Below are 25,984 nucleotides of genomic sequence, written 5' to 3'. Positions count from 1 at the left end.
CAAGCAAGTAATAAGACAAGTGCAACAACCTGCCGTTTTGAAGTCGTATAACGCGTACATGGAAGGTGTTGACACCATGACTGGTTAGTTGGAAAATATGCGAAGGTAATTAGAGGGAAAAATGGTACTGGGTCCTATTTACACGTACGCTGGAAATGGCCCTCATAAATGCCTGGCTCTTCTACAGACTAGCACATGGGAAAAATGCACTGGATTTACTGGATTTCAGACGTGCTGTTACAGTTACATACCTGAAATTGGACACTGGAAGATCGAACGTTAGACGTCCAATGGAATATCCATCAAGTCAGTTGAAAGTGATACTAGACATCAGGTTTGATGGAATTGGTCATATGATTGACAAAAGAAGCACGCAAAGAAGATGTGTAAGAGCTAAATGCAATGGGAAACCTAAAACATATTGTGTTAAATATCGTGTAACACTGTGTGTGAAGTGTTTTGTACCATTTCACAAGAAATAAATAGTTAAGACTTGAATATAGTTCAGTATGCTATACGATACTGTTAGATCCCAGCGTCCTATTTTGAGGACGGCCATTATATCAGCATGTATAAATATTCTTTGGCTATTTTTGTACTTATTGTGGTTCATACACTATGTACATTATAATTAAGGAATAAAAAATTCAATTTAAAAAAAAAATTAATTTGGGCCTTAATGGGTTAACATTTACCATAGCTCAGCCAGGTGGTGGAAAAAACCACAGCAATTCCACTACAGGTTGACGTTATCGTGAGGCTGGGAAGGCATGAAGCATGCAGGGAGGCACGTTACACCTCAGGGTCACCTGCTGCCACCAATTGAGTATTTGTATCCATTCCTACTGTGGATGAGGCATCAGTGAGATCCAGGTCCTCGGGGGACACTAAGATTTCCACCTCACTCTCAGGTGCAGAATTGGTAGGGAATTGTCCTTTTTCTTAGCAGACTTCTTTCTTTGCTTGCCCTCACTTCTCTTTAGGAGCTTGCTGGGAGGACTTCTTCGAAGTAGCTTCAGGCATGGAGGAAGACCGTGAAGCTCTTCGTCCAGCAGCTTTTGGCTCCTTTAGCCTCTGGCGAGTGACCTCTGTGGCATTAGTAGAGACCTTGGGAAAGACAGTCCTAAGGGACCCCTTCCGCACGAGAGGAGCTGGAGGAGGCTGTTGCTTATCCAGCTGGGGGGTGGGGACCAATGTCCCCCGCATTTGGGGGGGGGGGGGGGGGGGTCCCTTGCTCCCAAAGTAGGTACTTTTTTTGGAAGCAAGGGGGCTGTCAACCAAACGGGATATAATCATTCTAATTTACGTTTAGCCTCTTGGTAAGTCAGCCGGTCCAGGGTCTTGTACTCCATGATTTTCCGCTCCTTTTGGAGTACTGTGCAGTCTGGTGAGCAGGGGGAGTGCTGCTCTCCACAGATGATACAAGTGGGAGGAGGCGCACATGGATGCAGTGGACATCCGCAGCCTCAACACGTGACACTGGAAGTGCAGTGGGAAGACGTGCCCGTATTTCCAGCACTTAAAGCACCGCATACGGGGAGGGACGTATGGTTTAATGTCACAGCGGTAAACCATCACCTTGACCTTTTCAGGCAATGAAACACAATCAAAGGCCAAAATGAAGGCACCGGTATCAATCCTGTTGTCTTTGGGTCCCCTGTAAATGCGACGGATGAAATGAACACCCTGCCGTTCTAGACTGGTGCGGAGCTCGCCGTCAGACTGCAAGAGGTGGTCTTGATGGAAAATAATCCCCTGGACCATACTGATGCTTTTATGGGGAGTGACGGAAACAGGAATATCACCCAGCTGGTCACAAGTGAGTAACTCCTGGGATTGGGATGGGGATGCTTTTTGAATCAAGACTGCACCGCTTCTCATCTTAGACAGCACTGTCACCTCCCCAAACTTATCCTCAAGATGTTGAACATAAAATTGAGGCTTCGTAGGTAGAAAGGAGTCCCCGTCCATCCTGCTGCAGACTAAATACCGAGGCTAATATGGCTCTATTCTTTCTGTAGCTCTATGTTCCTCCCATGGTGTAGTGAAGAAGGGAAACGATTTAGGGTCATATCTGTCAGCATTGTACTCGATCTTGCCCTTCTTAAGAGACTGTTGGTGCCATACGGTCACCGCAAGAGATGACTTAGTTTGCTTCATTGTGGGTCATATGCCCTGATCCACCCGCACCAATCAAGGGTTCTCTCCATGGGCGCCACCCAGTCACAGCAAAAGTCACCTGGCATGATGGCCGTTGCCAGGAGTCCTCATGCTCCAGGAAGATGGGCATCTATGCCTTGGCATATGTAGGGAGTTTGCAGCTCAGGCATCAGCAGTGCGATCCCTGTGTTGTCAAGGTGCTACCACTAAATGGGCACATGAAGGTCCCCCCACAACGGACTGGCTACCATGCTGGATACTGGGTGCAGAGAAATCCAATACTGTCAGGGGGCGAAGGAGGACAGAAGACAATGGAAGAAGATGACATACCCCAGAAAGTGTCCTCGATCAAACAGTTGAATTGCAGGTGAAGATGTAAAGCCATGACAAGAGTTTCAGGAGATTGAATCTAAGGGCACTAGGGATAACTCATGCACCATGTATGGCATCCTTCCCCATATGGTCCAACGCTTCTGTAGAATTTGGAAACTGGCAGGTCAAACCATAAAATAGAACCTGAACTTATAGTGCTGAAAAGTGAGAGACTCCTTTTAGTCACCTTCTTACGACAGGCAGGGATACCTCAGGCCCATTCTAACCCCAAGACCTGCAGGGGGTTGATAAGAAATAAATGGTAATAATGCCTGTTTCTGGAACTCAAATAACTATTGCCCCTAGGAAAGTAAATAAATCCATTAAGTATGAAGTATTGCGCGCCCCCCCCCCCCCCTCCCCATGGACCTTGCCGTTGGTGGGGAGGCTTGCGTGCATCAGCGACACAGATGGCCGTGCCGTAGGAGCAACCACAACGGAGGGGTATCTGTTGAGAGGCCAGACAAACGTGTGGTTCCTGAAGAGGGGCAGCAGCCTTTTCAGTAGTTGCAGGGGCAACAGTCTGGATGATTGACTGATCTGGCCTTGTAACACTAACCAAAACGGCCTTGCTGTGCTGGTACTGCAAACGGCTGAAAGCAAGGGGAAACTACAGCCGTAATTTTTCCCAAGGGCATGAAGCTTTACTGTATGGTTAAATGATGATGGCGTACTCTTGGGTAAAATATTCCGGAGGTAAAATAGTCCCCCATTTGGATCTCCGTGCGGGGACTACTCAAGATGACGTCGTTATCAGGAGAAAGAAAACTGGCGTTCTATGGATTGGAGCGTGGAATGTCAGATCCCTTAATCGGGCAGGTAGGTTAGAAAATTTAAAAAGGGAAATGGATAGGTTGAAGTTAGATATAGTGGGAATTAGTGAAGTTCGGTGGCAGGAGGAACATGACGTTTGGTCAGGTGAATACAGGGTTATAAATACAAAATCAAATAGGGGTAATGCAGGAGTAGGTTTAATAATGAATAAAAAATAGGAGTGTGGGTAAGCTAATACAAATAGCATAGTGAACGCATTATTGTGGCCAAGATAGACACGAAGCCCATGCCTACTACAGTAGTACAAGATTATATGCCAACTAGCTCTGCAGATGGTGAAGAAATTGATTAAATGTATGATGAGATAAAAGAAATTATCCAGGTAGTGAAGGGAGATGAAAATTTAATAGTCATGGGTGACTGGAATTTGAGAGTAGGAAAAGGGAGAGAAGGAAACGTAGTGGGTGAATATGGATTGGGGGAGAGAAATGAAAGGAGAAGCCGCCTGGTAGAATTTTGCACAGAGCATAACTTAATCATAGCTAACACTTGGTTCAAGAATCATAAAAGAAGGTTATATACATGGAAGAAACCTGGAGATACTAGAAGGTATCAGATAGATTATATAATGGTAAGACAGAGATTTAGGAACCAGGTTTTAAATTGTAAGACATTTCCAGGGGCAGATGTGGACTCTGACCACAATCTATTGGTTATGACCTGTAGATTAAAACTGAAGAAACTGCAAAAAGGTGGGAATTTAAGGAGATGGGACCTGGATAAACTGAAAGAACCAGAGGATGTACAGAGTTTCAGGGAGAGCCTAAGGGAACAATTGACAGGAATGGGGGAAAGAAATACAGTAGAAGAAGAATGGGTAGCCTTGAGGGATGAAGTAGTGAAGGCAGCAGAGGATCAAGTAGGTAAAAAGACGAGGGCTAGTAGAAATCCTTGGGTAACAGAAGAAATATTGAATTTAATTGATGAAAGGAGAAAATATAAAAACGCAGTAAATAAAGCAGGAAAAAAGGAATACAAACGTCTCAAAAATGAGATCGACAGGAAGTGCAAAATGGCTAAGCAGGGGTGGCTAGAGGACAAATGTAAGGATGTAGAGGCTTGTCTCACTAGGGGTGAGACAGATACTGCCTACAGGAAAATTAAAGAGACCTTTGAAGAAAAGAGAGCCACTTGTATGAATATCAAGAGCTCAGATGGAAACCCAGTTCTAAACAAAGAAGGGAAAGCAGAAAGGTGGAAGGAGTATATAGAGGGCCTATACAAGGGTGATGCTCTTGAGGACAATATTATGGAAATGGAAGAAGATGTAGATGAAGATGAAATGGGAGATATGATACTGCGTGAAGAGTTTGACAGAGCACTGAAAGACCTGAATCGAAACAAGGCCCCGGGAGTAGACAATATTCCATTAGAACTACTGACGGCCTTGGGAGAGCCAGTCCTGACAAAACTCTACCATATGATGAGCACGATGTATGAGACAGGCGAAATACCCTCAGACTTTAAGAAGAATATAATAATTCCAATCCCAAAGAAAGCAGGTGTTGACAGATGTGAAAATTACCGAACTATCAGTTTAATAAGTCACAGCTGCAAAATACTAATGCGAATTCTTTACAGACGAATGGAAAAACTGGTAGAAGCCGACCTTGGGGAAGATCAGTTTGGATTCCGCAGAAATGTTGGAACATGTGAGACAATACTGACCCTACGACTTATCTTAGAAAATAGATTAAGGAAAGGCAAACTTACATTTCTAGCATTTGAAGACATAGAGAAAGCTTTTGATAATGTTGACTGGAATACTCTCTTTCAAATTCTAAAGGTGGCAGGGGTAAAATACAGGGAACGAAGGCTATTTACAATTTGTACAGAAACCAGATGGCAGTTATAAAGAGTCGAGGGACATGAAAGGGAAGCAGTGGTTGGGAAAGGAGTGAGAGAGGGTTGTAGCCTGTCCCCGATGTTATTCAATCTGTATATTGAGCAAGCAGTAAAGGAAACAAAAGAAAAGTTCGGAGTAGGTATTAAAGTCCATGGAGACGAAATAAAAACATTGAGGTTCGCCGATGATATTGTAATTCTGTCAGAGACAGCAAAGGACTTGGAAGAGCAGTTGAACGGAATGGACAGTGTTTTGAAAGGAGGGTATAAGATGAACATCAACAAAAGCAAAATGAGGATAATGGAATGTAGTCGAGTTAAGTCGGATGATGCTGAGGGTATTAGATTAGGAAATTAGACACTTAAAGTAGTAAAGGAGTTTTGCTATTTGTGGAGCAAAATAACTGATGATGGTCGAAGTAGAGAGGATATCAAATGTAGACTGGCAATGGCAAGGAAAGCGTTTCTGAAGAAGAGAAATTTGTTAACATCAAGTATAGATTTAAGTGTCAGGAAGTCATTTCTGAAAGTATTTGTATGGAGTGTAGCCATGTATGGAAGTGAAACATGGACGATAAATAGTTTGGACAAGAAGAGAATAGAAGCTTTTGAAATGTAGTGCTACAGAAGAATGCTGAAGATTAGATGGGTAGATCACATAACTAATGAGGTGGTATTGAATAGAACTGGGGAGAAGAGGAGTTTGTGGCACAACTTGACAAGAAGAAGGGACCGGTTGGTAGGACATGTTCTGAGGCATCAAGGGATCACAAATTTAGTACTGGAGGGCAGCGTGGAGGGTAAAAATCGTAGAGGGAGACCAAGAGATGAATACACTAAGCAGATTCAGAAGGATGTAGGTTGCAGTAAGTACTGGGAGATGAAGAAGCTTGCACAGGATAGAGTAGCAGGGAGAGCTGCATCAAACCAGTCTCAGGACTGAAGACAACAACAACAACAACAATAACAACATTAAGTATTGGCACCTAGAAAAATAAATGGTTCCCTGTAAATTTGTTGAATAAGCATAAACAAAACTTGGGTTTTAATAAGGCTTCTGTGATCTCATAAATAGGAAATGATGCTGGAGGAAAGGGATAGTATTCTCATAACATACTGTAGGAGAAAGGAAATGGCTGAATATGGTGAGGAGACGGCCATGCATCCAATGGAATTAGCAGTGATGCAGAACAAAACACAGAGAGAAAATGGAAGGAATTCACTAACTAAATGGAAGATGGTGGTACTGTTATTCTGAACTATACCTATCAAACCAAACAATGGAAACTCAAGGTAGGGATTATGGCCTGAGATGCTGGAGTTGAGGATCGTGTGTGTGTGTGTGTGTGTGTGTGTGTGTGTGTGTGTGTGTGTGTGTGTGTGTGTGTTTTACTGAAAAAGGCTGTGGCTGAAAGCTATGTGAGTGGCTTTTAATCGTGCCTATCTGCAATCTGATGTGTCTTCTTCATGGTAAGTAGCGATCTATCTTTTCCTACACTGTCTATCATTGTTCTATTGAGACACAGTTGGTAAAGAGATGAGAAGCTGAAAGGGAAATGTGCGAAAGAATATAAAGCAGTGGTTCTCAACAGGTGGTCCGCAGGCCCCCTGGGGTCCGCGAGCTATGCCAGAGGGGTCCGCCTGATGTTATTAGAATAAAAAATATATTAAATATATTTCGTATGATAACAGATTTTTTGTTTTGGCCGCTTCCTGCACGAGCAGTTTTAAGCTCAATATTTTTTTTCAATAATGAATATGTCAAAATGTTTTTTCTAAATATCAAAAATAGAAAACGTATAAAAAGACTCTTAATTTGGCTTTTTTTTTGGTACTTGATACTGTGATATGAGAAGGTACCAATCATGCTCGATGAGGGGGTCCTCGAGAAAATTTTGTTGGGAACCCCTGATATAAAGAATATGAGAAGGAAGTGGCAGTAAATGATTGGTAATCTGTGTACTAAAAATAAATCTTTAAAACCATTGCAACTGTTTGTCTGTCTTTTAACATGATAATCTCCAAAACTACAAGACTAATTTTCATGGGGTTTTTGCAGGTAGCTTGAGCACAATTTGGGGCATGACTGGAGCACATAAAAAAGATATTATGAAACTTTCTTATCAGTCTGCCCCAACACACTAATCACCAAAACTACTAGATGGATTTTTATGGGGTTTCCACTGATAACTTCAATGCAGCTAAGGTCACTGTGTAGGCTATTTTTCATCAAATCTGTATTACAGTGAAAAAGATATTCAGGAATGTTATAAATATGTAAGCATATATCTATAAAAAACAAAGATGATGTGACTACCGAACGAGAAAGCGCTGGTAGATAGACACAATAAAAAACACACAAACACACACACAAATTTCAAGCTTTCGCAACCCAAGGTTGCTTCATCACCTATGTACGTATGTTCCACATCTCCCCCAAAACCACTGGACCAATTTCAACCAAACTTGGCATACATATCACCCACTGTCTGAAAAGAATCATCATGGGAGTAAGAACCACCTGCCTATCAAAGAGGTCAGGCATGGCTACGAGTGAAGAAGCAGTGCAGGGTGAGGGTGACAAAGCAGTGTATGCCACAATGCTCAAACATCTAGTTTCATTCAACCAGTGTCTGAAAGCGAGAGCACTTAGTGAACTGCAACAAACTTTACACATAATTTCAAAACTTTATGAAACTTTTCTAGCTGACACCCCTTACATAATGATGAAAGGGAAAAAAGTTTATCACTTACTACAATTTTGCTGTTCATTGCTGCAGAGCAAAGCTGCTGGTTTTAAAATGTGCAAAGATCATGTGACTTTATTAGCATGCAGCAATGCTGCTAGTAATCCCAAGATGCCTTTAATGCTGATCGGCAAATCTGCTAGGCCCAGAGCTTTTAAAAACTGCAACGTGAAGACCCTGCCTGTATATTATCGCAACTAGAAAAAAGCATGGATGGATGGTAAGCTGTTCAAAGAATGGTTTCACGTCCAGTTTGTTCCCTCTGTTCAACGGTTTTCTAAGGAAAATCATTTGTCTCCCCGTGCAATCCTTTTGATTGATAACGCACCATCTCTTCCCAGCACTGAGAAATTATGTGATGGAGAAACTGTGGCAAAGATTTTGCCACTGAATGTTACACCACTTCTACAGCTGATGGATCAGGGTGTGCTGCAAACATTAAAACTGATTTACAGAACACAATTTTTAAGAATGCTGATCCAAGATGATAGCATTCCTTTAGTGGACAAAATAAAAAAGACCAACATGAAGTATGTTGTTTATTGGGCCGCTGGGGCAAGGCAGAATATTTCAGAAAATACTCTGAAAAAATAGTGGAGAAAACTGTGGACATCTCTTGAAGTTCAGAACAACCTAGCTGAAAATGAAGAGGAAGATCTACTACAAGTGATACAGACAATCTAGGAGTGTGAAGAAGCTAGTGAAGGAGACGTAGATGAGTGGATGGCAGCGGATGGGGCATGTGTCAAGAACCTTACTGATGCTGATTTAGTTGCTGCTGTGACTCAAGACCAGGAAGAAGTAGATTGCTGTGATTTAAGGGTGTGTGTTGTGTTGTGTGACGTCATGACGGCGCGAGGTTTAGATTATGAGAGAGTTGTGTTTGCAGATGTCGTCTTGTTGCAGTTGGTGGTGTCCTCTGGTGGTGTATTCGGTTCATTTGGGTGTCGGTGCTTGAAGTGTGCATTTATCGGTCGTGACTGTTATAGAAGAACGGAAATTAGTTTCACTGAGTTAAGAATTAAGTTTTTGTTGTGTTTATGTTATAGCGGTGTCGTTTGATGTTATTGGTTTGTTGTTTGTTGCACAGTAAGTCGTTTAATTCAATTTGTGGCTTCTTTTGTTAGGTATGGATATGACTTCTAAGTTTGATAGTGCGTGTCTGCGCACTGACATGGGGGACGACATGTTGTTCATCATTAAGTTTCTGTAACTTTTTGGGCTTGTGACGGAGATAGTGAAATGCAGCGTATGCAAGCAGAATATGCGAGCTGGGGGTTAGTTTGTAGCGCCGGAACTTTTTTAAAAAAATCTATTGCTCGCGTGTTAATGATGTTCGGTGGGGGTTTTTATGTGTTATTGGGTCGGTGTTATTTACTGCATGTGTAGGTGGTTGATGTTTTGGTATCGGCACTTGTGGTTGATTTATGTATCTTAGGGGAAAGTCTGCTACTCGTGGTCTTGCAGTAGCGTTCTCACTTCCCGAGCAAGGGGTCCCGGGTTCGATTCCCGGTGGGATCAGGGATTTTTCTGGCCTCGAGATGAATGGGTGTTGTTGTGTCGTCTTCATCATCATCATTCATCCCCATTACGGTCGGAGGAAGGCAATGGCAAACCACCTCCACTAGGACCTTGCCTAGTACGGCGGTGCGGGTCTCCCGCATTGTTCCCCTATGCTCAGTCACGGAGTATGTGACTTCATCATCATGATCATCAGGGGAAAGTACTCGATTTCAATTTTTTTGGTATCGTCAGTTGTATTTGAGCTGCATAGGTCATGAGAAGTGACTGATTGTAATTTGTCATTGTAGCTATGTGTGTTTTGGTATCGTGAGCTGTTGTTGACCTGTATAGGTCAAGGGAAGTGTTCGATTCCAATGTGCCATAGTAGCTGTGTGTACTTTGGTATTGTGAATTGCTGTTGACCTATATAGGTCAAGGGAAGTGTCCGATTCCAATTTTTGTTGTTTTTGGTATCGATAGTTGTGGTGTGGTTATAATTTTTGGAGTAGTTGGTTTTTATTTTGTGGTATCGACAACTGTGGTTGAGCTACATAGGTGAAGGGAAGTGACCGATTCCTGTTGATATTGTAAGTGTAGCGGAACTTGGGAATTTTGTGATGTTTTTATGTCATTGTTTTGTGTGGTTTGGGATCTTAGTTTGTGTCTGTATGTGTTTATATTTAGTTTGTCCCTCCCCAAAAGCCCCCAATTTCCCGCACTGGTCCCGTTAGTTTGATTATATTTTTGGAGAGAGATGTGTGTGTTGGTTTTATATATATTTTCGTGTTTGTTGTCGTCTATGTAATGACATCACAGGTGCCATATTGAAAGGTTGAGAATGGTCGTCTCCACCATATTGGTGACATCATTGGTCAAAGCAGACAGGTGGAATCGGATGCGCCTGTATTGCCAAGTATTTTAACAGCCAGTGTGGAAGATTTTATTCATCACTCATAAGCATTCACAAATCCACTTTCAGGCCATTTCTTCATCATTCCGCTCTGCATCTGGGAAAAATGACAACCTATATTTTTCTGTGTTGGTTCTCATTTCTCTTACTTTATCATGGTGGTAATTTCTTCTTATGTATGTGGTGCCCCACCTACAGTGGATATCACAGCAGTTCAGATATGCTGAACCTTGATATAACAGGGTGACTGGCCCCAAGAGGTGGCAGAACTGATGTCTCACATGGGTCACACCTCTTGCAATGAGCTAGGTCAGCCAGAAGTAATCTACAGTGCCATGACTGTGATAATCTCTGGTAACTGCAGTCTAATCAGCCAACTACTGCACTTAAAATGTAAGTTCCCACATTGCAACTGGAATATGAGCTTTCACATCAATTTAAGATTCCATATTATCACACTTTGTTTATTCTACAGTATAAATTCCACAGTTTCTGATTATGTTGTTCTTAACTGAGTGAAACCAATCAATAAAACATACTGGGTGTGACTTGTGGTTTCCTGAAAAACTTAATTTCGACAGTCACTGTTTCCCCTACAGGCAACTTGCTAAATTTGTGAAGTGGTTGTATGGCTAACCTAAAACAGGGAAGTCATGACTAAAGCATGAGTCATATTCAATCCTAGTCTTAGTGAAGTTCTTACGATTGCAAAAACTTTCAAGATTGCTTCCAATGTTCAGCCTACATTCACTAATGAAATTAAAGTGTCAAAGGAGCTTATGGTGTCAAAAAGACAACTGCAGTTTTTTTGCCCCCAGTGTTATATACCCGAGGAAAATCCCGACCATCAAGGGTACTGGGCCACATTAACATAATACGAGGATCACTCCAAAAGAAATGCACACTATTGTTTTTAAAATCCATCTTTTATTCTACAAGTTTGAAAGTTCTGCAGTGTGTAGATACATCCTTTAGGAACAATATTTCATTTCTCCACATAATTAAAATCCCTCTCAACTGCCTTACGCCATCTTGGAATCAGCGCCCGTATATCCGTACGGTAAAATTCTGGACCAACCTGTTGGAGCCACTGTTTGGCAGTGTGCACAAGGGAGTCATCATCTTCAAACCTTGTTCCACGAAGAGAGTCTTTCAGTTTCCCAAAGAGATGATAGTCACATGGAGCCAGGCCAGGACTGTAAGGAAAGTGTTTCATTGTTGTTCATCTGAATTTTGTGATCGCTTCCATGGTTATTTGACTGACATGAGGCCGTGCATTGTCATGCAACAGCAAAACATCCTGCTTTTGCTGATGTGGTCGAACACGACTTAGTCGAGCTTAAAGTTTCTTCAGTGTTATCACGTATGCATCAGAATTTATGATGGTTCCACTTGGCATGATGTCCACAAGCAAGAGTCCTTCGGAATCAAAAAACACTGTAGCCCTAACTTTTCCAGCAGAAGGTGTGGTTTTGAATTTTTTTTTTTTTTTCCTTGGGTGAATTTGCATGATGCCACTTCATTGATTGCCTCTTCGTCTCTGGTGAAAAATGATGGAGCCATGTTTCATCACCTGTCACAACTCTTCCAAGAAATTCATCTCCACCCTTCTCATACTGTCCCAAAAGTTCGCTGCATACTGTTTTTCTTGTTTCCTTTCGAGCCACTGTCAACATCCTGGGAACCCAGCAGGCACAAACCCTTTTTAACACCAACACTTTCAGTATTCTGCAAACACTTCCTTCCCCTATCCGAACGTAGCGTGACAAGTCGTTCACTGTGATGCGTCTGTCAGCAGTCACCAATTCGTTAACTCTCTGCACATTGCCTGGAGTGTGTGCAGTACGAGAAATGCCGCTGCGAGGACAATCCTCAATATTGCCATGCCCGCTTTCATCACGTTACCTGCTTGTCCTCCAACTACCTGTACTGCGATCGACAGCAGCATCTCCATACACCTTTTTCAACCTCTTGTGGATGTTTCCCACTGGCTCGTTTTCACAGCACAGGAATTCTATGACAGCACGTTGCTTCTGATGAACGTCAAAAGTAGTAGCCATCTTGAAGACATGCTGTGACGGCACCACCTATGGGAACAGGTTGAACTAAGTTTGAAAACAAGCAGGAAGGATGTATCTACACACTGTAAAACTTTCACAGATGCAGAATGAAAACTGTATTTTTACAAAAACAGTGTGCATTTCTTTTGGAGTGACCGTCGTAACAAATATGCCACCACCCACTATGCTCAAACAATTCAGTCCTATCTTGGCAAGATCACTTGTTATGCACAGTTTATTCTCCAAGCAGCACAAATCACTCACCGCTCAGCAGCTGCACAAAAAGAGCATCAAATTTGTGTGGTCAGCTTCCTGTCAACAGATTTTTCAACACTTTAATGACTGTCTCATAACAGCACACTGTCTGTTGCTGTATTCACCGGACTTGCAGCTGATGCTAATTATGGATGCTTCTCAGTAAAGGTCTGTGGGAGTTTTGTCTCAAAACTGTCGGATGGTTCTGAAAGCCCAATCACTTATGCCTCCAAAGCATTAACTAACACAAATAAACTGTTCCAAAACTGAAAAGGAAGCTTTAGCAGTAATGTACAGCAACATTATGTTTCATGTGCAAATTCGACCTGTTAACCGATCACAATCCCTCATCATAAGTCTCTGGGCATCAGTCTAAGCCTCTGAAAAAGACAATGTAGCATCTGTAATGGTGTCTATTGTTTTTACTCAAATTTACTTTCACCCGACTGCCCAAGTCAAGGTGGAAAAGCAGACATGCATAAATTTCAGCCTGACAATGGAACAGGGTATGTCAACAATTAAACAAAATGCTTTTTGGCTTCTGAAGATATCATCTACAAGCTTACAGTCTGATATACTCCAGAGCAAAACGGTGTTGCCGAGACAGCTAATCAAACATTGATCGAAAAAAAAACCTATTCTATAAAGTTCCAATACCAACTAACTAAAAGGAGTACTGGTACTGGGCTCGATTTTTGTCTACAGATGCATACCTATCAAACTGTTCTCTGTCTACCATACTAGAAAATAAAACGCCATATGAATTTTTGGTACAGGAGACTCACACTTTAAGATTTTAGGATGCCTTGCAATGGTTCACATTCCAAAACCCCACTGAAAGAAGCAGGATATAAAGTCACTGAAGTTGACATTCATGGGCTACTGCCATGTAATAAAAAGCTACCGATTCATTGATATGGAGACTGGCGATAAAACTGTCAGGAGGTATGTAAATTTCCTGGAGAATTAGATTTTTCGGAGTTCAAAGTTAGAAGAACCTAAGATAATAAATGCATTGCGATTAGAACACGAAGCTGTCCTTCATTACAACAGTATTCCACACAATGAAGAAGAAATTAAATCAGTAGACAATGGTAATGAACCTTTTTGTGGTTTTGACAATGAGTCAATGGAAACTGAATAATAAGATGGAGAACATGAGAATCAAAAAATAGATCCATAGTTCAACAGCGGGTTACACCTCAAAGGTCAAGCAGAGGACCAAAACTCAACGAATGGCCTGACCATTTTACTTGCTACTTGAAAGGAGGTTTTGCAAATGAAGGCGTGGGTGTCACAGAAGTCTTGGAAGAGAAATAAGGAAGGACGGAAAGAAAGCACTGAAGAAAGAATTCTCATTTCTGGTTCATAATGTCACATTTGAACATGCAGAAGTACCAAAAACATTTAATGTCTTTCTTTCTCATCCCATCCAGTAAGCATCCCCTGAGCAAGGGTTCTAGGTGCCTTTTCCATAACTTTCCATATTTCCTAATGCTTGTCAGTGATTTTCCTTCGTTCTTCTTTTTCTCCCTTCAATCTGTCTGCCAGAAAAGGAACCACTGGTTCTGAAAGCTTGTACACATCCACATCTTTTATCAGGGTGTATACGTGGACGAGAAAAAAAAAATCCCAGATTCTTCCCGGTTAAAAATAGAATTTCTCCCGGATGAAAGCACAATTTTTCCTTGTTCAGTAGCAGTACAATTTTCCTCGGAACTGTAAAACTTATCAGTCCTTTCAGTGGTTGTGGTTTTATACACCGGCATAGAATTTCCAGGCACTTTAGAAAACGAAACTCAGGGAGAAAAAACACGTTTTGGAAAGATGTCTGATGTGCAGCAACATGCACACTGCATATTTAAAAAAAATCGACTTTTATAAAATATGTTCATTTTGTAGCGCACATCTTTCTGAAGAGTCTGATACATGAAACATATATGCTCGAGGGAAAGTAAGACATGTTATTTGATCTTAAGCATGCCACAGTGCAGTGCCACGCCTCTTCACACAGCATTCTTCTGTCGCACGTCTCTGAATTTCGCTCTGTGGAATTCAAACATGTAATATTTTGTAATGGGTGCCATCAAACTATATTCAGGACAGTGGAAATTAAAATGTCCTGTGGTGCCTCTCCTGCTCCCAGTTGGCCGGTTTGACATCCTGCCCCTCTTTAAAAAAATCTCGCAATTAATACTGGATGGGATTATTTGTAACCGGCAGAACAAGTACTCTTCAGAAAATTTGCAGTCTTTACAGCCTATTAGCTAATAACTTGCTGTTTTGTGTGACGTAAAATTAAATATAGGATACATAAAACGAGTAAAGAGAAGTGACAAGCAAGACAGTACACATTTCTTCAGTCCTTAATTTCTCTCTAACTTTGCTGCAGCTTTACATGGTGTCCTTCCCTTTTTGTGAAAGGATCTATTATCTCACCAAAGTTCATCAAATACTTTGCCACTTCAAAAAATGAAATGATGTTGTCTAATACTAAAAAAGCTGTTAATACAAATGGAACCCAAGACCAGACGGAATATAATTCACGAAGTACCAATATCAAATGCCTATTAGACCAACTACAAGCAAAAAGTTTTATGTTAGGAAATAGTTTCACATTTCATTCATATTCTCTAGCTTCTGAAGCATTAGATCGAAAAGTAGTAGTACGAAATTTTTATATAAATTTGGAATCATCATATTCTTCCGTAATTTGTGTGAGTCCCCGCTTCTTCTCCTTCCTTGTTCTAACAAACAATCTTGTCATCACTAATTCTGTAACTATTCCTGCCAGTGTCAAAACTTATTCTCTGGTTAACTTCACCTCCCTGCCACAATCACCGGTTTAGTTAACCCACATTTATTCTCCGGTTAGGCATTATCACGTGTTCGTACAACGCATTTTCCGCACTACTCCCAGAATAGAACTGTAGCGGCTGCTAGCCGGGGACTGTATAAGTGGCCCTTAGTAGTGTGGCGGTCTGGCCAAAAATTTTATGTCAAAATTTCATTTGCTTGGATACACGGAGGAGAAAATACGCAATATTTGTTGCCTGTTATTCCTTTTATTTCCACTCTGGTAGTCTGAATCTATGGAATTCGGTAGTAGTTATAACAACGCTGATCATTTGCAAACCCAATGAACCACATAAACAGCAATTGGCATTCACCCGTTTGGCTTTATTCCGCTCAGCTCGTATAGACCCGTCCCCTTTGGTCTGCAGGATAGTTTATTTCTAGATGCGAAGGGGATTCCCCTGGCAGAGACATCACGTACACTATGCACGCATTCAAATATCAACTTGCGATTATTTCAGAAATCAACTTAAAATTTGTTCAAAAACCAACAGGGATGCGTTCAAAATCATATGAGTAATCGATATACCAACGAGCGCTGGATGCTAGGCGCTTTGTGAAACAAGGTCCATTTCCTCATTAATATGAATTTGGCGCCCCTCTCCCCCCCCCCCCCCCCCACTGAAACTGTCGCCTGGGGCAGATACCCCTGTTTGCCCCCGCCCCCTTGTTCCAGGCCTTTTGCGCTTACGTGAATCTGGCAGCTTAGGCCCACCAGTAAAATTTTTCCAGATAGCATCTGGCTGCTTGCTGCTATTGCTTATACTGCTAACTGCCACACTTCTGTAGCCAGTAGCGGGAGAGGGTACTACTGAAACTCGACTCAAGTGTACATGCTCATAATCTCGTTCGCAACCGCTCAAACGAATCTAATGTAAACAATTTTGACGTCACGCTCATCGGAGGCAATTTGTTGTCATGAATAGTCTTCATTAAGCCTTTGACGCGTTTTGCTGTTGGCAAATGCTTGTATGAGCAATGTGTTTTGTTGTATGTGGTGCATTTCCTTCGCAACTTAAAGTTTTATTTTCTTTTTTTCTCTTGTTCGTTTTTTATTGCTGCAGTATTAATCTGCAGTAGCGAGATGCAGTAATATTCTTTGTTAGAGTATTGGTTCTTACCAGTCAAAGTTACAAAAATTTAACTGAAAACTAAAACAATGAAAAATTCCCAGAATTCTAAAAAATTCCCGGGTTTTTCCCGGTTTTCTCCCGGATGAAAAAATTCCTGTGTTTTTCCCGGATATCCTGGTTGTCTCGGGTCGTATGCACCCTGTTTATGTGCGTTTTCTCCTACTGCCGCAACCTGAGTAGGTTTTTTTATCTATCAAATTATATTATATTCAGAAACATTTAAGATGTGACTAGTGGTAAAACTGTGCTCTCAAGTTCAAGGAGTTAATTATCGGGAAATCTTTGCACCATTGGTCAAGCACGCATCCATTAGATGGCAGCTTGAGAGAACTAGAGATCAGCCATGCTGTTATCACCACAGTTGTCTTTATGGTGTCACTACACTGGAAAATATGGAGGCTGAATTAATCTTTTTATGGATTTAAACAATACACTATTATTCGCAAAAGATGGAAGTTTTCTGAATTACAAAAAAAATCCTTTGAAATGAATTTTGAGATAAAAAGTCTTAGGACCAGTGTAGCAATGCATAGGTATGGAAATTACACAAAATCATAAAAAAAAATAAAAATGGGACATCCCAAGAATCCTATGCAAGGAAATTTCTGGAGAAATTAGGAATGAGAGTAGCCAGCCCAGTGTCAACACTACTCAAACTTGGTTTGTACTTGAAGCTGTTGAATCAACTGACATCAGTGTATTTGTGGGATATTGGGTCCTATACTTACTGGAGAATAGAATGATTCACAACTTGATTGTAAGATTGAGGTCTTACACTAATGCAGGAGACATAAACAACAGTACACGAGAACAAGATGGAGCTGACAAGTGTCCAGTCAAAGAGCTTCAGCAAAAGTTCCAGGAACTGTAGGGGGAGTAACTATCAATAGTCGTCACATGCTTTATCAGGAATCAATAAAAAGTCTTCCATATCTATGGCAAACCTCCAGACCTGACATATATTTTGCTGACAGTCTCCTTAACAGATATAATCACTGTTTTAAAAAGGTCCGTTGTCAGTAATAGGATGTTTAGATATTTAAAGGGAACCAGGGGCTGTATGCTAGAATTTTACAGAGATGATACCAGAGAAATAATGGCCTCCACTAATACACTGGGAAATAAAAATCAATGGTAGATAATCAATAGCTGTTCATGCATACAAACACACCATTCTTTAATTTGGGGGTCTACTGCGCTCTCTATTTGCGAAGCTGGGCACACAGTTTTGGTATCAAATTTTCAAGACTTACCTGGTTTAGACAAGTTATGTCTAAGTTAGAGCCAAGTAGTGTCACAAAGTCACTTAAAATATATTGAAATAATAAAAATTTAGTTTGCAAAAAACTTGCGACAAATTCTAGATCCAAGCATATAGATACAAAATATCATTTTACAATAAGATAGTAGAATCAGATGTCGTTAATATAGTTAGGGAGTCCCTGTTTATTTGAACTTAGTATTGTGTGTCAATACCAGTTAAAGGAATTTGTCAAATTTTTAAATTACTATCAAATATTTTCTGTTTATTCCTTGTTTTTACTATTACTCTGTGGTTCTTGCTTGTTCATATATGTGCAGTCACTGTAGTGCATATACAGCTCTATTCAGTTAGTAAAGCATCCTTTTACAAAGCTGTCACGTTAATTATACTAAAAATGCTCATCACAATGAAAAAAAAAAAAAAAAAAAAAAAAAAAAAAAGTGATGCAGTATGATCCAGACAATTAGGTAGATATTTTAGGTAGTGGAAAGCACTTTAGATGAAGCTCTGATACAAGAACAACTCCAAAATTGGATTAACTCCTAAAATATTGTAAAATGTTTGCATCCAAGTAACACAGTAAGAATTAATGTTTATAACACATGCTGTGTTGCAATCAAGATCACTTCTGAAACTGCTAAACTACCAGGTGCAATTAAAAAAATTGGCACTCTTCTGTGATTTCCCATTTCCCATTCCTCTTGAAATTAACACCTACAGTATCTGTCAACTGAAGAGGTGACCTGGCTAAACAATCAATCTACAAATCAATCTCAACAATACCAATTCTAGCTAACGTGGTGGAGTCTGTCTGGATAACTAACTATTAAGTGACTTTTATGATAAATGTTTGAATTACTACACGATGATTCACATATTTTCCTATGCTCAAGAAGTGACTTGTCTAGTTATTTTTTAAATACCAATACGTTGGAATCGTCAGTTCTCGTGAGGATGAAATTCCAGATAGTGGACAGTCACAGTGTTCATAACAAATTGTATATCAAAAGTGCTTTGAGAATAACAACCACGTGGGAAACAGAGCAGAAAATGTGCATGTGTGGAAATCATTAATTTTTTAATCTTATTTTTCCGATGTTCCTATTAGCATCAATTACTTTCTTCTGGATAACGTACATTTAATTAATATTCAGACTTGGCTACGGAAGGCAAAGTTTCACTTTGACACTTTTCTTAACAGTATATATGAATGACTTACTGAACTACAACTGAATGATGCTGAAGGTCGTCAGAAGTCTGCAGTATTGCCATCAGTTCATCCTTGTGTTTGGAAATGGCATACTCTCGAAAGATTTCTGTAACAAAACGTCCGAAATGGTGTATCAATTACATCAGAGTATTAAATGTAATTTCAGTGGTTCGTAACGCACCTTTGATTTGTTCATCTGACACAGTCGGCATTTTACTAACGAAAATGCGCGATATTTGCAAATAAAGTGGCTATTCGTCTTTCGATGAACTTGAATCAAAGTAATCACAAAATTCTACTTGTTTGTTTGTGTTGTGATTCCCGCGTTCTTTCGAAGAACAAAGCACTTCGATATTTGCAGGTTGGCCAAATTCACATCCCTAATTCAAAATGTTACTGTCACTTCGAGAGTTTCCTCACAGCAAGGGAATACTCTGCACGTGCAAACTTTCAGCTACATAATCAATACAAACAATTGTTTATAAATCCGTAGCATTAATCCTTTTGGCAATGTTATAGAATTCTAAATACTACAACAACTACGTTAACTAGTTCCTTTTATTACTTAAGAAGTGACTTAAGTGAATATGAAAATTACCCTTCTCCAACAACACGCGTGTTAGAAAATCTGTGATAGTACTTTGTTTGCAGGCAAAGATGTGAAACATTATAACCTGTTTATTCGTCTGGTGTAGTGCAAAGATAATTTGACGTTTAGGGTAGAAGTCAGTTTTCATTATAGCGTGAGGCGTGTGGGGAGTGAAGGATGATAAGGTATTAGTAATAGGAAGGTAAGATTAAAGCCAAGATGGCTGAGTTTGTGAGGGGTGGACCGGCGACGGGGATAATTCTGCCGAAAGAAAAGCTTCAGGGCTCCCCTAGCACAGGGAGTGATGAAGGACACGACGGTGCTATTGGGGAGGAGTTCGATCCTTTTTTGGGAGACGCCGAAGAAGCTGAAGGTGCTAATGTGTCAACGGTAGTAGCACCTCCTGAAAATTTGTGAGTGATAAGATTTGTTAGTGATTTGTCACACGAAAATGCAAGGTTGTGTATGTGACTGCTTCTATGCCATCATCTGTTTATCACAAAAGACCAAAAAATTCAATGTTTTGCAGATGGTACCATGGGCGGCTTGATCGGTATACAGCTGAAGAACGTCTATGGCAAGCAGCAAAAATGGGAAGTTACCTTGTTCGTGAAAGTGACAGAAAACCAGGGTCGTATGTGTTATCGTATCTTGGTAGAACAGGAATCAATCACTTTAGGTAACAGCATTTAAGATTTAGCAACGATCCGTCTAATAATCCTGACGCAAACTAATGAACTGCGTTTCTGTTTAAGGATAACTGCTGTCTGTGGTGATTTCTACATTGGTGGTAGGCAGTTCGATTCACTGTCTGATCTCATAGGTTACTACACAAGCTGCTCAGACCTTTTGAAACGCGAAAGGTTAATGCATCCTGTTCCTCCACCTGAACCAGTAAACGATAAGAAAAGAATTGTTGCCATTTTACCATACACCAAAATGCCCGACACTGATGAGCTAAGGTGAGTTTACTTCCATTGAGTGGTATATCAACTAAGCATGCGCTATTATATTTCTTCAGCTAAATGTAAGCATTTTGAAACAATCCAGCGTGGCGTTTGTTGGGTAGTTTTGGTATACTTTTTGGTGCAGTCACATTTTAGATAGGCCTAGTGCAGTCTGTCATCTCTCTCTCTCTCTCTCTCTCTCTCTCTCTCTCTCTCTCTCTCTCTCTCTCTCTCTCGTTGAAAGATAGTGCTCATTTACATGTGTACATAATATAAACACTTTGTTTTGTAGAATGTGTATGTATTTTTATTTAAATTAGGTCAGTAAAAGTAAACATGGTAGCATAGTTGTTAGAAAATTAAACAAGTGACCGATTTTGTTTACAGATTAGTTGTACTTTCATTTATAAACACTGGTTAATACTTCCTAAAACCTCTTCTTGGTTTATCATTTCAGTCTCTGAACCTTGTGTGTGTCTCCTCCCAAATGGTGTCTCTGGTAACAACATACTTAAAGTCGGCATAGATTGCTTATTGCTGTGGGAAGAGGCAAGTTGAGTTGGTATGATTTAGGTCATTTCCTGTCTTTTACAGTTCAGGATCTAGTTGAAAGGTACATCCCTGCTATTGCTTTACAGTGAATGCTGTACATCTGGGTGATGTGTAAAACCAGATATACTAATTGAGTGAATTATATGAAGCATTGAAGCATTGGGGGGAGGAGGAGGAGGGGGGTGGGGGTAGATTGAGAACTAGGAAGTAGAAAAAGATAGCAGACAGAGAATAGCTCGTAGGAAAAGATTTCAGGCTGAAGTGCATATTGGATGGATAGTGACTATTTGTGTGCAGTTCAGACACATTGATCTTTCATCAGAGAAACCAAATGATGCAGATCATGAAGCAGTTATTTAAGTTAAATACATTTTGATATGATCTGCAATTAACATGCCCTTGGCCCCAATTTTACTATGACAAATTGGCTTCCTCCACACAGAAAGCTGCAGAAATTGTAATGAAACTATTGTGCAACATGTCAGCTTTTACAAGTGTGTGCACCTCTAATAAAGTTTTATATATTGTTGGCAGAAATTGGTGGTTGTTGTAAGATTGATTGAACAGATGCGTAGGACTTGTTTTGCATTTGGGTATTACACAGTAAGACTACGGTGATGTGACTCAAAGATGGCTGGACAAGGATATTACTTAGATTGAATAGGCGACAAAGTACTAATACATTAGCTTCAGCATCAGCTAAAATACATTGACCCATTCAAAAACTATTAACTAAAGCCATATGCTTGCTCAACACCACCATCCCCCCCAACTACCACCATCTATATACATTCAGAAATTCACAAATGTATCCATCCAGGACAGTCCATTTTTATGCATTACCATGTTCCAATTGAACTGACTTTTAGCGTTGTCGGGCAGCACTACCAGCCCATTTTCTGCTACTTACCTTCTTATGTTAAATACAAGAACCATTTCATCAAAAAAAGTTTGTTATTGTCAGTGGGCTTCCTTTTAGCACCAGTGATACCATCTATAAACAGTCATCCTCTTTGTCATGATCTCACTAACAAGAAATATTATCTTTCCGATGTTCTGTTGACTAAAAATTGCTGTTTAACTTTGAAGAATTGACTAACCACTCTCAAACTTGATACAATTTCTCATACATTGATAAACACATCTTAGTCATATTCACATGCAAGGCATCTTCTTATACAAATTTGCTCTATTGTTTTCACATCATATGTGCAATGATGTTAATAAACAAATAAAATGGAAAATAAATTGACCCTGGATCAATTACCTTCCATAAGAAGCATCAAAAAGTATGTGATGATTATGCTTGTCAGTGGCTAGTTGGGTGTGTGAGATTACATATCCAAAGGTTTGAAGTAAGTCCTGGAATATTTTATTTGCTTATCACTCCTTATACCTGTGACAGATCTGCATATGTTAAAAATGCCTGGTTGTAGTGTAGAGTCCATGGTAAACTGTTCAAATCAACCCTTTGGGCGAGGACAGGTTTAGCTCCCATTATTACTGATTGACATGTGTTAATTGTTGACATTATCTGATATTTCTCTTATGATGAAGTATTGCAAACTGTCAAAAATATTCAGAAAGTTAGAGGAAAATGGAACACATTGATACCAGTCATCTTGCTTCAGCCTGCAACATCAAAATTGTGACTATAAACCTCATCGGAATCAGTTATGCATAAAATACATAACAGAACAAGAATCATAGTCGTTATAACATCACACTACCTTCGTCACATCATTCAGTCATGGTTAAAATTAACATCCATTATTAGCAGGTCAACACACCCAATGATAACACCATCACATTTTAGGGCTTTGATGTCCAGTTATTTAAGCTGTTATATTTCTGTTATGAATGCTTCTGTAATTTCTGTTAAGAGATATGTGTCATTTTCGTATTGTTACTGGTCAATTCCATCAACCACTTAGTAATCTGAGAAGTCCTGTCGCAGAAATCTGCTGTAAGAATTATTTGGAAACTCGCCATTCTGAATTTCACAGAAGAATGTAACTGAGTAAAAGCTGTCAGCAGATCTGCACTTTGCTGCAAAATTATTACTTGTTGTTAATCCACTAATTTCGTAATGTCTTTGGTAATGCAAGCCTATTATTTTTTTTAACTGTTATAGTATGTTATATAAATTATCAGGTATAACCATTGTTAAGACAGGCAGACAGCATGTAGGAAATTATAGCAAAAGGGTGGAAAACATGCAATGGATCAACGACTGGTTAATCACAGACTGTGCACAAATAGTAGAAAAGATTTAGTATTGTACTACTTAGTTGGCAGTCAGTCACTGAAAACAGTGACAATTATAAAATATCCATAAATGTACTCGAAATAGTGTGTTTAATCAAAAGCTTGTTTAATGAGTGTGATAGATACACAGCACTGTTGTCTCTTTGTGGGTTATGACCACCATCAATGGAGGTTGAACTTTGGCAATGCCAGCCACTTGGGCCCGTGAAACATCAGAAAAAATGTTAAACATTGGTTAGAGATCTACAGATGAAAGACAACAAGCCAAATGTTGTGGAGATGCTCACCCAACTCCAACGGGGGAACTAAAAAAGAGACATGCTGTTAAAAGCACATAGTGTATGTTCCAAGAAGAGTCATTTAACATACATGTTACAGAATGGCCATGAGAGCAACATCAAAGAAATTGCTCTCATACAGAGGCTTGCTTCCTGTGCAACATATGCAGACTGAATAGGAAAGGTGAAAATGATAGTGGCACATGAGGTACCTTTTGCTGTAGTGTGTAAGGTGGCTTGTGGAAGACAGATGTAGATGTCAATCAGGATGTTTCTTGTCATTTTACTTTTGTGAATGGTGGTTTGTCATCAGATGCCACTCAGTGCAGGTAACAAGGTGCAGCTAGTTACCTGATATATTGTGGTTCAATGTAATTAGTGATGTCTTTTATGACCTCCTTGATGTAGTCCTTAGACTGTATACATGTCACACCAGAAGGAGTTTCAAAACTCATTCCTTTTGTGTTATACCCATTTACTGTAATGTTTACCAAATAGTTAAACCTTTATACTCAAAATTATCGCTACTGTGAGAACCCTGTTCTTCTTCTTCGAAAATGTCCTGGTCATTCATGTAGTACAAAAATAAAGGTAATTTTGTGTTTCCTGTTAACACTTAAAACTGTGTATTCACTCCCCTATATACAGGAAATAAAATCAACAACAGGATGAGACAAGAATATTTTAACATGTTATGAAGAAAAAACTAATTATTTTGAGCAGGATACATGTGCTCGTTAAGTCTTATGTTAATCTAATGCTCATTATAAAGGAAAGTGGGATTTTGCAGAATAATGCTCCATCTCATTAGCAGTAATTTTATATAAATTAATGTCGATATTAATTTTTGACGTGGCATTTTTTGTATTCTAATTAGAGGATTAATAAATGTGTTGGGACAAATCACTCTTCACTTCTATAAAGACTGTTATCAAAGCACTTTCCCATTTCTTCATAATAGATGCATCATTTAAATGGTGGCCTTGTTATTGAACAGGGATGCTTATTTTGGAAGTTGTGATAGATTCTTTCAGTTACTGTTTAAATTGCTTCTGCACTTCGTGCTACAGTAGTTACAGTGGTAATGTCTCATTGCTTGTGCAGTTGTCAGTAGACAGGATGTGGATTAGTGACAGCCCTTGATAAGTGTTTCCTCCATGTAGGCAGTTTATCTGGAAGGAAGTTGGGCTAAGATAAATAGAGGCACAGTATAAAGTGTCATGCATTGGTTACTTGAAACTTTGAGATAATAACAAATACCTAAATATGAGATTTGCATAGAGTAAACAGTACTGAAACTTCATGCATAACCCATAATTTCCAACAATGAATTTTGTGTCATGATTTATGTTGTGTGCGGTTAAACATGAAATTTTGATATTGAAACCGACTAAAAAAAAAGTTTATTAAAGAGAATGATAGAGGCAGTCAGTGAACTGAACTGAGTGGCATCATTGGTGTTCAGATTACAACGATATGATGAACATTGTTAAGGTTTATTTTTTTAAAAAAAGTGGATACTTAAGCCCAACTTTCAGAAAACTGAAGAACAAAGGTGACAAGGCATTGAATACGTTTGGTGCCTCTCAGTAAGTCTCTCGTATAACCTCAGATTGATTACATGTGCAATGTATTATTAAAGTATAGATGAAAATGTTCAAATAATGCCCCATGGGACACTGACACTTGTCAGTTCACCCATGGACAAGCACAGCTACCTATGGACAGACACAGCTTGGATTGCCAGGTAGACCCAGTGTGTGTGTTCTCTGCATGTGCAGACGACTTGGTCATGCTCACCCATAGCCGCTTGACAATGGGGCAGTGCAGTTATGAACGTTATGCTGTGAATGCCCAACTGCTTGCTAGTCAGCTGTTACCCACCCTTGCCCACTGCTCCCTGCATATTCCTGGATGTCAGAGGACGTACCCTGGAGCTTGAAAACTGTTACAGATGCTGTGCGCTGTGACAGAATTTGATCGGTCACAGTAGCAAAGATCAGCCACATACTCACTCCCATGTGATATGATATTAAAAAACTCCAACATGTTATCCAGTAGAGAATCGTATTTTTGGGTCATACCATACTATTATCTGTCCCCTGGTGGGGTGAGAATTCATTAACAGAATAAATAGAATAACTAATTAAGAATATGCACTAACCAAGACTAGAGGAATTTTTGTTCCCAAGTCTTAATCA

General features: G+C 39.9%; 2 protein-coding genes across 3 annotated transcripts in view; one reads left to right on the top strand and one right to left on the bottom strand.

Annotated features, from left to right (window-relative positions):
- Positions 1-19,744, bottom strand: part of LOC124709124 (DNA helicase MCM9-like) — a 172,146-nt gene extending 152,402 nt beyond the window's left edge. The window contains exons 1-2 of the mRNA XM_047240782.1: positions 19,331-19,744; positions 19,159-19,255 (exon numbers count right to left, since the gene is read on the bottom strand). Of these exons, the coding sequence (XP_047096738.1) occupies positions 19,159-19,255; positions 19,331-19,361 (128 nt within the window). The 5' untranslated portion in view covers positions 19,362-19,744. The remainder of the gene's footprint in view (positions 1-19,158; positions 19,256-19,330) is intronic.
- A 41-nt stretch (positions 19,745-19,785) lies between these two features.
- Positions 19,786-25,984, top strand: part of LOC124709125 (ras GTPase-activating protein 1) — a 157,863-nt gene continuing 151,664 nt past the window's right edge. The window contains exons 1-3 of one of the 2 annotated variants that reach the window (XR_007005390.1): positions 19,786-20,151; positions 20,268-20,417; positions 20,494-20,700. Coding sequence is in view for 1 of the 2 variants with exons in the window: in XM_047240784.1 (XP_047096740.1) it covers positions 19,958-20,151; positions 20,268-20,417; positions 20,494-20,700 (551 nt within the window). In the remaining variant the exon portion in view is untranslated. The remainder of the gene's footprint in view (positions 20,152-20,267; positions 20,418-20,493; positions 20,701-25,984) is intronic. The other variant, XM_047240784.1, reaches the window with a different exon arrangement.

Source organism: Schistocerca piceifrons, chromosome 7 (genome assembly GCF_021461385.2).
Source record: "Schistocerca piceifrons isolate TAMUIC-IGC-003096 chromosome 7, iqSchPice1.1, whole genome shotgun sequence".
NCBI lineage: Eukaryota > Metazoa > Arthropoda > Insecta > Orthoptera > Acrididae > Schistocerca > Schistocerca piceifrons.
The sequence above is the reverse complement of the archived record's forward strand: the minus strand, read 5'-3'. Positions and strand labels throughout refer to the sequence as shown.